Source organism: Schistocerca gregaria, chromosome 3, assembly GCF_023897955.1.
Source record: "Schistocerca gregaria isolate iqSchGreg1 chromosome 3, iqSchGreg1.2, whole genome shotgun sequence".
Taxonomy (NCBI): domain Eukaryota; kingdom Metazoa; phylum Arthropoda; class Insecta; order Orthoptera; family Acrididae; genus Schistocerca; species Schistocerca gregaria.
This window is the reverse complement of record NC_064922.1, coordinates 865,398,074-865,411,527: the sequence shown is the minus strand read 5'-3', so window position 1 is coordinate 865,411,527 and position 13,454 is coordinate 865,398,074. Positions and strand designations below refer to the sequence as shown.

The window sequence follows — 13,454 nt, the reverse complement described above, 5'->3', positions numbered from 1 at the left end:
GCTGGCCAGAGTAGTTGACTTACACCTTCTAGAGCACGTTGGGTGGCACGGAATACATGCGGACGTGCATTGTCCTGTTGGAACAGCAAGTTCCCTTGCCGGTCTAGGAATGGTAGAGTGATGGGTTCGATGACGGTTTGGATGTACCGTGCACTATTCAGTGTCCCCTCGACGATCACCAGAGGTGTACGGCCAGTGTAGGAGATCGCTCCCCACACCATGATGCCGGGTGTTGGCCCTGTGTGCCTCGGTCGTGATTGTGGCGCTCACCTGCACGGTGCCAAACACGCATACGACCATCATTGGCACCAAGGCAGAAGCGACTCTCATCGCTGAAGACGACACGTCTCCATTCGTCCCACCATTCACGCCTGTCGCGACACCACTGGAGGCGGGCTGCACGATGTTGGGGCGTGAGCGGAAGACGGCCTAACAGTGTGCGGGACCGTAGCCCAGCTTCATGGAGACGGTTGCGAATGGTCCTCGCCGATACCCCAGGAGCAACGGTGTCCCTAATTTGCTGGGAAGTGGCGGTGCGGTCCCCTATGGCACTGCGTAGGATCCTACGGTCTTGGCGTGAATCCGTGCGTCGCTGCGGTCCGGTCCCAGGTCGACGGGCACGTGCACCTTCCGCCGACCACTGGCGACAACATCGATGTACTGTGGAGACCTCACGCCCCACGTGTTGAGCAATTCGGCGGTACGTCCACCCGGCCTCCCGCATGCCCACTATACGCCCTCGCTCAAAGTCCGTCAACTGCTCATACGGTTCACGTCCACGCTGTCGCGGCATGCTACCAGTGTTAAAGACTGCGATGGAGCTCCGTATGCCACGGCAAACTGGCTGACACTGACGGCGGCGGTGCACAAATGCTGCGCAGCTAGCGCCATTCGACGGCCAACACCGCGGTTCCTGGTGTGTCCGCTGTGCCGTGCGTGTGATCATTGCTTGTACTGCCCTCTCGCAGTGTCCGGAGCAAGTATGGTGGGTCTGACACACCGGTGTCAATGTGATCTTTTTTCCATTTCCAGGAGTGTATTATGCTAGAACTGACGTATGATTACATTTTCACGCAATTTGGGTGCATAGATCCTCAGAAATCAGTACCCAGACAACCACCTATGGCCGTAATAACGGCCTTGATACGCCTAGGCATTGAGCCAACCAGAGCTTGAATGGCGTGTACAGGTACAGCTGCCCATGCAGCTTCAACACGATAACACAGTTCAGCAAAAGTATTGACTGACCAGTTGCTCGGCCACCATTGACCAGACATTTTCGATTGGTGATAGATCTGGAGAATGTGCTGGCCAGGGCAGCAGTCGAACATTTTCTCTATCCAGAAAGACCCTTACAGGACCTTCAACATGCGGTCGTGCATTATCCTGCTGAAATGTAGGGTTTCGCTGGGATCGAATGAAGGGTAGAGCCACGGCTCGTAACGCATCTGAAATGTAACGTCCAGTGTTCAAAGTGACGTCAATGCGAACAAGAGGTGACCGAGACGTGTAACCAATGGCACCCCATACCATCACGCCGGGTGATACGCCAGTATGGCGATGACGAATACACGCTTCCAATGTGCGTTCACCGCGTTGTCGCCAAACACGGATGCGACCGTCATGATGCTGTAAAGACAACCTGGATTCAACCGAAAAAAATTACGTTTTGCAATTCGTGCACCCAGGTTCGTCACTGAGCACACCATCGCAGGCGCTCCTGTCTGTGATGCAACGTCAAGTGTAACCGCAGCCACGGTCTTCGAGTTTATAGTCCACGCTCCTGGAAACGTCGTCGAACTGTTCATGCCGATGGTTGTTGTCTTGCAAACGTCCCATCTTTTGACTCAGGGATCGAGACGTGGCTGCACGATCCGTTACAGCCATGCGGATAAGATGCCTGTCATCTCGACTGCTATTGGTACGAGGCCGTTGGGATCCAGCACGGCGTTCCGTAATAGCTTCCTGAACACAGCAATTCCGTATTACGCTAACAGTCATTGGATCTCCACCAATTCGAGCAGCAATGTCGCGATACGATAAACCGCAACCGCGACAGGTTACAATCCGACCTTTATCAAAGTCGGAAACGTGACGGTACGCATTTCTCCTCCTTACAAGAGGCATCACAACAACGTTTCACCAGGCAACGCCGGTCAATTTCTGTTTGTGTAAGAGAAATCGGTTGGAAGTTTTCGTCATGTCAGCAGGTTGTAGGTGTCGCCACCGGCGGCAGCCTTGTGTGAATGCTCTGAAAATCTAATCATTTGCATATCACACCATCTTCTTCGTGTCGGTTAAATTTCGCGTCTGTAGCACGTCATCTTCGTGGTGTAGGAATTTTAATGGCCAGTAGTGTAGTTGTAAGTTCTAGGGGACTGATGACCTCAGCAGTTAAGTCCCACAGTGCTCAGAGCCATCGGAACGTCGTACACGCAGACACGAGGCTGCGGCGGCTACTCACGAGCAGTCGCCGTCGGCGTCGTCGTCCGCTGCAGCCGCCAGCCGCGCCTCGGCGTGCAGCTGGTGCAGGAAGGCGCGCAGCACGTCGGCGTCCTGCTGCCAGTCCTCCTCGCACAGAGCGGCCGCGGCGGCGCCGCCCCCCGCCCAGGGCGCGTGCAGCAGCAGGTCCAGGCCGGGCAGGAAGAAGCAGGGCAGGCGCCGCGACGCCAGCGCACCGGCCAGCGCGTCCAGCAGGCGCAGCGCCGCGCGCGGCCACTCGCCCAGCGGCCAGTCGCCGGCGTCCGCCTCCAGCAGCCGCAGCAGCAGGCAGCGCAGCATGGGCCGGCTGGCCACGCGCAGCGACATCTGCAAGTGCGGATGCGAGCTGTACATGTCGGTTCCATGACAAAACAGAGCAATCTGCTTGTCCAGAAGCATAGCAGAATGCACAGCCACTACAGCAGGCAAACGTCTGTGTACACCTACAGCACCCGCAGCAGCTGGTTGCGCAGCATGGGCCGACTGGCCACACGTAGCGACATCTGCAAGTGCGGATGCGAGCTGTACATGTCGCTTCCATGGCAAAACAGAGCAATCTGCTTGTCCAGAAGCATAGCAGAATGCACAGCCACTACAGCAGGCAGCTGTCTGTGTCCACCTACAGCACCCGCAGCAGCAGGCTGCGCAGCAAGGGCCGACTGGCCACACGCAGTGACATCTGCAAGTCGGGTTGCAAGCAGTACATGTAGGTCCCATGACAAAATATAGCAACCTGCTTGTCCAGAAGCATAGCAGAATGCACAGCCACTACAGCAGACAGCCGTCTGTGTCCACCTACAGCACCCGCAGCAACAGGTTGCGCGGCATGGGCCGACTGGCCACACGCAGCGACATCTGCAAGTGCGGATGCGAGCTGTACATGTCCGTTCCATGACAAAACAGACCAATCTGCTTGTCCAGAAGCATAGCAGAATGCACAGCCATTACAGCAGGCAGCCGTCTGTGTCCACCTACAGCACCCGCAGCAGCAGGCTGCGCACCAAGGGCCGACTGGCCACACACAGTGACATCTGTAAGTCGGGTTGCAAGCAGTACATGTAGGTCCCATGACAAAACATAGCAATCTGCTTGTCCAGAAGCATAGCAGAATGCACAGCCACTACAGCAGGCAGCCGTCTGTGTCCACCTACAGCACCTGCAGCAGCAGGTTGCGCAGCATGGGCCGACTGGCAACACGCAGCGATATCTGCAAGTGCGGATGCGAGCTGTACATGTCGGTTCCATGACAAAACAGAGCAATCTGCTTGTCCAGAAGCATAGCAGAATGCACAGCCACTACAGCAGGCAGCCGTCTGTGTCCACCTACAGCACCCGCAGCAGCAGGCTGCGCACTAAGGGCCGACTGGCCACACACAGTGACATCTGTAAGTCGGGTTGCAAGCAGTACATGTAGGTCCCATGACAAAACATAGCAATCTGCTTGTCCAGAAGCATAGCAGAATGCACAGCCACTACAGAAGGCAGCCGTCTGTGTCCACCTACAGCACCCGCAGCAGCAGGTTGCGCGGCATGGGCCGACTGGCCACACGCAGCGACATCTGCAAGTGCGGATGTGAGCTGTACATGTCCGTTCCATGACAAAACAGAGCAATCTGCTTGTCCAGAAGCATAGCAGAATGCACAGCCATTACAGCAGGCAGCCGTCTGTGTCCACCTACAGCACCCGCAGCAGCAGGCTGCGCACCAAGGGCCGACTGGCCACACACAGTGACATCTGTAAGTCGGGTTGCAAGCAGTACATGTAGGTCCCATGACAAAACATAGCAATCTGCTTGTCCAGAAGCATAGCAGAATGCACAGCCACTACAGCAGGCAGCCGTCTGTGTCCACCTAAAGCACCTGCAGCAGCAGGTTGCGCAGCATGGGCCGACTGGCAACACGCAGCGATATCTGCAAGTGCGGATGCGAGCTGTACATGTCGGTTCCATGACAAAACAGAGCAATCTGCTTGTCCAGAAGCATAGCAGAATGCACAGCCATTACAGCAGGCAGCCGTCTGTGTCCACCTACAGCACCCGCAGCAGCAGGCTGCGCACCAAGGGCCGACTGGCCACACACAGTGACATCTGTAAGTCGGGTTGCAAGCAGTACATGTCGGTTCCATGACAAAACATAGCAATCTGCTTGTCCAGAAGCATAGCAGAATGCACAGCCACTACAGCAGGCAGCCGTCCGTGTCCACCTACAGCACCTGCAGCAGCCGGTTGCGCAGCATGGGCCGACTGGCCACATGCAGCGACATCTGCAAGTGCGGATGCGAGCTGTACATGTCGGTTCCATGACAAAACATAGCAATCTGCTTGTCCAGAAGCATAACAGAATGCACAGCCACTACAGCAGGCAGCCGTCTGTGTCCACCTACAGCACCCGCAGCAGCAGGCTGCGCACCAAGGGCCGACTGGCCACACACAGTGACATCTGTAAGTCGGGTTGCAAGCAGTACATGTAGGTCCCATGACAAAACATAGCAATCTGCTTGTCCAGAAGCATAGCAGAATGCACAGCCACTACAGCAGGCAGCCGTCTGTGTCCACCTACAGCACCCGCAGTAGCAGGTTGCGTGGCATGGGCCGACTGGCCACATGCAGCGACATCTGCAAGTGCGGATGCGAGCTGTACATGTCGGTTCCATGACAAAACAGAGCAATCTGCTTGTCCAGAAGCATAGCAGAATGCACAGCCACTACAGCAGGCAGCCGTCTGTATCCACCTACAGCACCCGCAGCAGCAGGCTGCGCACCAAGGGCCGACTGGCCACACACAGTGACATCTGCAAGTCGGATTGCAAGCAGTACATGTAGGTCCCATGACAAAACAGAGCAATCTGCTTGTCCAGAAGCATAGCAGAATGCACAGCCACTACAGCAGGCAGCCATCTGTGTCCACCTACAGAAGCAGGTTGTGCAGCAAGGGCCGACTGGCCACACGCAGTGTCATCTGCAAGTGCGGGTGCGAGCTGTACATGTCGGTTTCATGACAAAACAGAGCAATCTGCTTGTCCAGAAGCATAGCAGAAAGCACAGCCACTACAGCAGGCAGCCGTCTGTGTCCACCTACAGCACCTGCAGCAGCCGGTTGCGCAGCATGGGCCGACTGGCCACATGCAGCGACATCTGCAAGTGCGGATGCGAGCTGTACATGTCGGTTCCATGACAAAACATAGCAATCTGCTTGTCCAGAAACATAGCAGAATGCACAGCCACTACAGCAGGCAGCCGTCTGTGTCCACCTACAGCACCCGCAGCAGCAGGCTGCGCACCAAGTGCCGACTGGCCACACACAGTGACATCTGTAAGTCGGGTTGCAAGCAGTACATGTAGGTCCCATGACAAAACATAGCAATCTGCTTGTCCAGAAGCATAGCAGAATGCACAGCCACTACAGCAGGCAGCCGTCTGTGTCCACCTACAGCACCCGCAGCAGCAGGCTGCGCAGCAAGGGCCGACTGGCCACACGCAGTGACATCTGCAAGTCGGATTGCAAGCAGTACATGTAGGTCCCATGACAAAACAGAGCAATCTGCTTGTCCAGAAGCATAGCAGAATGCACAGCCACTACAGCAGGCAGCCATCTGTGTCCACCTACAGAAGCAGGTTGTGCAGCAAGGGCCGACTGGCCACACGCAGTGACATCTGCAAGTCGGGTTGCAAGCAGTACATGTAGGTCCCATGACAAAACACAGCAACCTGCTTGTCCAGAAGCACAGCAGAATGCGCAGCCACTGGCCCAGCATGCAGTCGTCTGTGTCTGCCTACAGCAGTGGCAGCTGCAGGCAATGCAGGCCAGCTGGCCGAATGCAGTGACAACTGTGAGTGGGGGTGCGAGATCTATGTGCGGGTCCCAGGATAAAACACAGCACCCTTTGTGTCCAGCAAGCACAGCAGGATTCCCAGGTAGTGGCCCAGCAGACAGCCGACCGTGTCCACCTCCAGCAGCCGCAGCAGTGGGGAGTGCAGCATGGGGCAGATGGCCATGTGCAACGCCATTTCCGACCGGGGCTGCGTGCTGTACATTTGGGTCGCATGACAAAACACCACTTTGCATGTCGAGCATGGAATGCAGAATTCGCAGCCACTGGTCCAGCAGGCAGTTGTCCATGTCCACCTCCTACAGATGCAGCAGCACGCAAAACAGCATGCATTTTTGGACAACGTGGTTATGGAGATGAAGCAGCGATTAGTATGATTAATCAGTTGTTCAAAAACAGTCTTAACCGCATTTATTGTCGTAAACTTTTATCTTATCTTTAGATTCTTTAGGTTATCCTTGACTGTCGATATTTCTGTAACCTCAAATAAGCGACAGCATCTCTGTGGATGAAGAGCCATGACATAACGCTACCACGGCAACGGACGCTGTGGCCAGGGCAAAGATAACGCCATGCCAACACACCAGTTGCTAACATGACGACGGCATACTCGCCACACAGACTAGAGGGTGCCTGATATACGCTTTATAATCCATAGCATCCTCACCACAAGGAGTAGAGCACTTTGTAACCCTTCCAGCTCTGCCGTTTTAGTAAAGTGACTCAAATGTTTTCTACGTAAATGTACGAATATATGTATTATAATACAAGACGACACCAGTTTTTGTGTGTCACAAATTGTTTTACTTTATATTATGGTACATAATGTAATATACTTTTACGAATTTTACGAGTTGACTACGGAACATTTGTTATTGTTTTATAATTAACACTATAATTGCAACTCTTTTTAAATTGAATGTTCCCGTTTTCTGTTATTTACTGTCACTTAAATTTACGTTAAACCAAGGTGACTAGTAATTACATGTAATAAACTATATTTAATGCCGTTTATCGCCGTTATCTCAGCACGCTATTTAAACACATGCGAAGGGTAGTCTCGCGTAGTTTCCTGCCCTTATGAAGACAGGAGTGACACCACCACCAGTCGACCAATGGGTAACATATTTTAAACTTACGTAATTTTAGCTGTTATATAATGGAATCTTTTGACGGATATCTATAATTTCACAGTGTAAACGCCCATAACATGACCCCCTACGCCGTCCGGTGTGGCCGTGCGGTTCTAGGCACTTCAGTCTGGAACCGCGTGGCAGCTACGGTCGCAGGTTCGAATCCTGCCTCGGGCACGGATGTGTGTGATGTCCTTAGGTTAGTTAGGTTTAAGTAGTTCTAAGTTCTAGTGGACTGATGACCTCGCTGTTAAGTCCCATAGTGCTCAGACCCATTTGAACCTTTTTTTTTTTTTTTTACTCCTACTTCTGGTTGGCGGTATAATAATAATAAATGGGATTAAGACTGCTTTTGAACAATTGATGGAACACAGCATGGGACAGGTTGCAACGCACATCAACACCTGCGAGCACGCGTGCGAGCTGTACATGTGGGTCCCATGACAAAGGAGAGCAATCTGCGTGTCCAGCAAGCACAGCAGAATGAGTAGTCACTGGCTCAATGGGCAATCATCCACATCCGCCTCCAGAAGCTGCAGCAGCAGGCAGTGCAGAAAGAGGAAGCTGGCCACACTCAGAGGCATCTGCGAGCGGAGGTGTGAGCTGTCCCAAGACAAAACACATCACTCCTGTGTGTCCAGGAATCCTGGCACAGTGGGCAGTCATCTGGGTCTGCAGGCAGCACAGCACAGTAGCGGGCGACTGGCGACACTTGACAACATCTGCTAATGGTTGTGCACGTTGTGGTTGCAGGGCCACCACAATCCAGAGGATCCTGCCTGGTTGGCGGTTGTAATCTTCAGTCATTTTAAAAGAGATGCTACACGCGTGTGTCACTGTCTACTTGACAGGATAGTGATAGTGAAGTGGTCATCACTATGATGATGAAGATTGTGGTTGTCTCATTGATAAGGATAATTGTGGAGACTTCTTCTGACAATTACAACTTATGACAGAACTACACCAATCACATTAAATAATAAAGTTGTTCAATATAATTTTACATGCAAATGTCTCTCGTTTAATATCAATGTCTGTATGCTGGAAATGTATACATCTCTATAAATTATGAAATGAAGATTTTTGTGCGTATATTACTTTCCAAAGTCAAAAACCTTTAACAGTTATTTGCATGACTGTAAATTACTTCAGTACTTCAAGGGCTCAAACAATGAATGAATTAAGATTAAATATGTCGCCATAAAAGTCAACCCTTTTCATTGGACGATTGGCCTGGCATGCTCTCCTGTAATGTGTGAAACTCTTGTGGCAAGGAGAATGTAGCGAGCTTTAAAGTGTGTGATTGTGGTGTCAGTGGCCGTAGATATAAAATTAATATTGTGGTAAATGATATGTACAAATATTCTCAAAGTGTCGAGGAATGTATTTGCACACTATGAAGTGGTCTCTGAAATTCTAAAGTCGCGGATGCAAGATTTTCCGGGCTTGTGACGCTGTGAAGTTCTGTGAGCCATGGCTGCAGCTGCAACAATGGCTTCGGAAAGCCTAGGTCTGGACTGCTTCTAAATATTTGTTAGAGACGAGAGTAAGCTGTTTGAGAGTATCGGCCACTACTGTTTCGACGACGAAACCGAGATAAACCAAGACTTTTGATTTGTTTAGTAGACTCAGAGCTGCAAGGGTTAGCAGTCATAACATAGCAATAGTTCGCATATCACAGTTCATTCCTACCTTGATTTTAACTTGACGTACAGACAATGCTGTATCGTGTGTCCTGTGCGATTTAGAGAAAATAACGACTCGTGCCAAAAATGCGATTTCGAGAACTGATTTACAGTTTCTGAAACTTTAGTATTTGCAGGTATCAAGTTCATTCAAACTGGTTAAAACCTAAGATCTATGCACTGATCGCTTTTGTTTTTCCGTTTTCTGAAGTAAATTTTGTTGAAAGGAAGATCACAATCGAATTAACAATTTTCAATAATTACTTATGTAAAAGTCTTGAAGATGACTGCCCACACGTGGCTTTAGAAAGAGTACTGCATTATTCCATCCCGAATTTTTAATAACAACGCATATTAACAAAACTGATTATTAATTCACTCCAAATTCAGAACTAATAATGTAAATTGGATCCTTCAGAACTTGACGGCTGTGAGAACCGGAGTGTTTAATAAATTTAGTCACAAACATCTCTTTTCCTATGCCTGCAAAGAGAAGACATTGGACTGGTGGATATCACGGTGTCAAAACGACACCGAAGGTAGGCAGTGATAAGTTTAAGGCAGTAATTTTGTAATACAAGGTGACATATACAGTCGAGCCCATCCATCCACCAGTTACCCCATACTCAGTAGTGGATCGCCTTGGCTGAGAGTCCAGTTAAAGCAGATGCGGCTCAGATTACAAAAACAGTGATAATGATACCATTTTTTGTCGAAGTGGTAATATGGTTCGGTGAAGCATTTATGTTTGCGGAAGGTAGCTGCAACGGCAAAAGTTGCGATCTATTTCACAGCCGAGGTCTCGACCCACAGGCTGAAAGAGGATACCAGCCAAAAGAATCCATACAGATTGTAAATACTGTATGGTTACAATTAATCTAACAGTGTTCCAAATGCTGCAGTGCGGGCTCTGTACATCGCAGGATACTGAAACATCGCAGGTATGTTCATTAATCGTTGTTCTCGTGGAATATATAGAGGAACAGTAATGGTTACACTTTATTTTTCTGAAAATATGGCGCTGTGAGCAGTCACAATGTGAAATGTTTACTGTTTTGACGTCAGTACGCAACTCATCGCCTGGCGATACGTGTCGATTTGTACAATTATGGAACACGTTTTATGCTCAAGAAATATGACGTTTTTGGAAAATGAACATCACCTCTATAAAAATCAACATGGATTCCGCAAACAGAGATCCTGTGAAACTCAGCACAGTCTGTTCCTCCATGAGATCCACAGCGCAATGGACAGCGGCGCTCAGATTGATGCTGTGTACCTTGATTTCAGTAAGGCATTTGACTAGCCCGCCCTCTTAGCTATGCGGTATAACGCACTGCTTTCCGAGCGAGAAGACGTGCTGGTCCCCTGCACGAATCCGCCCGGCGAACTGGTGTTGAGGTCCGGTGTGCCGGCCAGTGTGTGGGTGGTTTTTAATATGTTTGTCTATCTGCTTCGGCGAATGTGGAGTAGTTCCCCTTATTCCGCCTCAGTTACACTATGTCGGCGATCGCTGCGCAAACACTGACTCCACATACGCGTACACCATAATTGCTCTACTACGCAAATATTTGGGGTTACACTCGTCTGGTGTGATACGTTAGCGGGTGTGGGGGTGGGGGGGGGGGGGGGCTGAGAGGAGCTCCATTGGGGGCCGAACCGCACAGTAACCCTGAGTTCGGTATGGGGCGGCGGTGGGGTGAGTGGACTGCTGTAGCCTGTTGTGAACCACTAAGGTTTACAGCGGGGATGAAGCCTCTCTGTCGTTTCTAGGCACCCAGTTCAATACAATACAAAGGCATTTAACACCGTTCCGCATTGCTGTTTAATGAAAAAAATACGAGCTTACGGAGTATCGGAGCAGACTGCCGATTGGATTCAAGTCATTCTTGCAGCCAGAACTCAGCACGTCGCTCTTAACGGAACAAAATCGACAGATGTATAGGTAACATCTGGAGTATCGCAGGGAATTCTGATAGGATCGTTGCTGTTTAAATGATCTAATAGAAAGTGTCGGATGCTCTTTAAGGTTATTCGCACATGATGCAGTTGTCTATACGAAAGTAGCAACGCCACAAGATAGTGAGATTTTACAGAACGTCCTGCAGAGAACTGATGGCTGGAGCCGACTCTGGCAGTTGACCCTGAACGTAAATAAATGTAACATTTTGCGCATACATAGGAAAAGAAATCCACTACTCTACAGTCAAGCTAGAGATGACAAATCGCTGGAGACAGCGTCTGCCGTAAAATATCTAGGCATTACTAAACTAACCGACCTTAAGTGGAAAAAACCACATAAAAGAGATAGTGTGAAAAGCAGATATCATACTCAGATTCATCGGAAGAATCTTAAGAAAATGTAACTCATCCACGAAAGGAGTGGCTTATAAGGCGCTTGTTCGTCCGATTCTTGAGTATTGTTCATCCATCTGGGATCCCTATCACGTAGGACTGACAGGGGAGATAGAAAATATCCAACGAAGAGCGGCGCATTTCGTCACTGGATCGTTTAGCTGGCGAGAGAGCGTTACAGAGATGCTAAAGACACTCCACTGGCAGACGTTACAAGAGAGAAAAAAATGTTCAAATGTGTGTAAAATCTTATGGGACTTAATTGCTAAGGTCATGAGTCCCTAAGCGTACACACTACTTAACCTAAATTATCCTAAGGACAAACACACACACCCATACACGAGGGAGGACTCGAACCTCTGCCGGGAACAGCCACACAGTCCATGACTGCAGCGCCCCAGACCGCGCGGTTAATCCCGCACTGCTACAAGACAGAGGTTGTGCATCACGGAGAGATTTGCTATTGAAATTTCGGTACAGCACTTTTGAGGAGAAGTCGAAAAACATGTTAACATCTCTCGTATTGGACACGAGGAGAAAATTCGAGAAATTAGAGTTAATGGAGAGGCTTACCGACAATCATTCTTCCCACTCACTCATCCGAAAGTGGAACAGTGTTGGAGGGAACAGTACCGAAAGTACCCTCCACCACACACCATTAGGTGGCTTACGGAGTATAAGTAGATGTTGTAGGTGTAGATTTCTTTTTTGAAGTGATTGTTGAAGTTTCCCGTACGAAGCACAGTGACTGTTGAGAACAAAGACCTTGCAGTGCTACTAAAATCGCCAACAGAAGCAGCTGCGACGAGTTTCTGTGTCAAATAATGGGCTGAAGAGTACGATCAAGAAATTTTAAGGAGCAGGTGAATTGGGTGGCGCAGCAGCGAAAGAAGGCGACATTTTCCACGGCAGCTGTCGAAGAATTTGCTGTAGCCATAGCCGATCGTGCATCACGTATCTCAAATTCTGCAGCCAGTGCTCGCGATGTGGGATGGGAAGAGTCTCTCTCTTTTGGTCAAGAGTTGAGTAGATTCTGCTGCGAATTTTACATTTGTATCCTTGCAGGGTTCAGACTATGCACCAGACGAAGACACGAGAGAGTCTACAACTCCGCGACTGTGCTCTTCGCTTTTTGGCGCACATGAAAGTGGATGACATGTGGCCAGGGAACATTCTTTAGACGGACGAGGCGCATTTCTATCTGTGGTACCGTGAATGCACAGAACTGACGCGTATGGGCTTCTACACCACCACATGTTGTGCAGGAACATCCACTGCACTCAGCTTGCATGACTGTGTGGCTTGGTTTCACAATATCCGTCATTCTCGGTCCTTTTTTCTTCGAGGAGACGACGCCTCGCAGGTCTTCCCAGTGTACAATGACATTCACATGTTGACCATCCCTGTGCAACACGTGATTCCAGCTATGTCCACACCACTATTTTCACACAATATGGGGCAACACCACAGGTCCCTTGTCAGATTTTCTTCAAGAAACCTTCGGTAACGACCAAATCATTTACAGTTAATTTCAAGATGAGTAGCCTTCCAAATCCCTGACCTAAATCTGGTGTCAGAAGGCGCGGAAGCTGAATGCGCGCCAGAGGGTATGGACCTGGATACCCAGTAGGGGTCTCTGTGCTCCAAGGTGCACCTGCACCGAAGTCTCGCCGTGCGTGTGCGCCACTCTCTGTACCATGTGAAGTCTGCAGCCAATTGCATGTCCCACAGTCAGGTAGCTAGGCGGCCGTCCGGAGCTACCCCGGCATCCATCCACCATCATCACACCTACAAATCCTTGATCCGCCCGATCCTCTGTTATGCCAGCGTAGCTTGGATTTCCGCCCCTCCCAGGTTCTATAAATCCCTCCAAATCCTCGAACGCCATGCGTTCCACTTCGCCTTCCGCATCCGCCTTCCGTCCTCCACGGGCATCCTCTACGATCTCATCCCCTTCCCCCACCTTCTCCT

The 13,454-nt window shown here is 50.4% G+C and overlaps 1 protein-coding gene across 1 annotated transcript in view; it reads right to left on the bottom strand.

The window, feature by feature from the left end:
* The window catches only part of LOC126355634 (uncharacterized), a 459,686-nt gene that overhangs the window by 203,034 nt on the left and 243,198 nt on the right, over positions 1 to 13,454 (bottom strand). Inside the window, exon 8 of the mRNA XM_050006000.1 lies at positions 2,465 to 2,808. Within this exon, the coding sequence (XP_049861957.1) occupies positions 2,465 to 2,808 (344 nt within the window). The remainder of the gene's footprint in view (positions 1 to 2,464; positions 2,809 to 13,454) is intronic.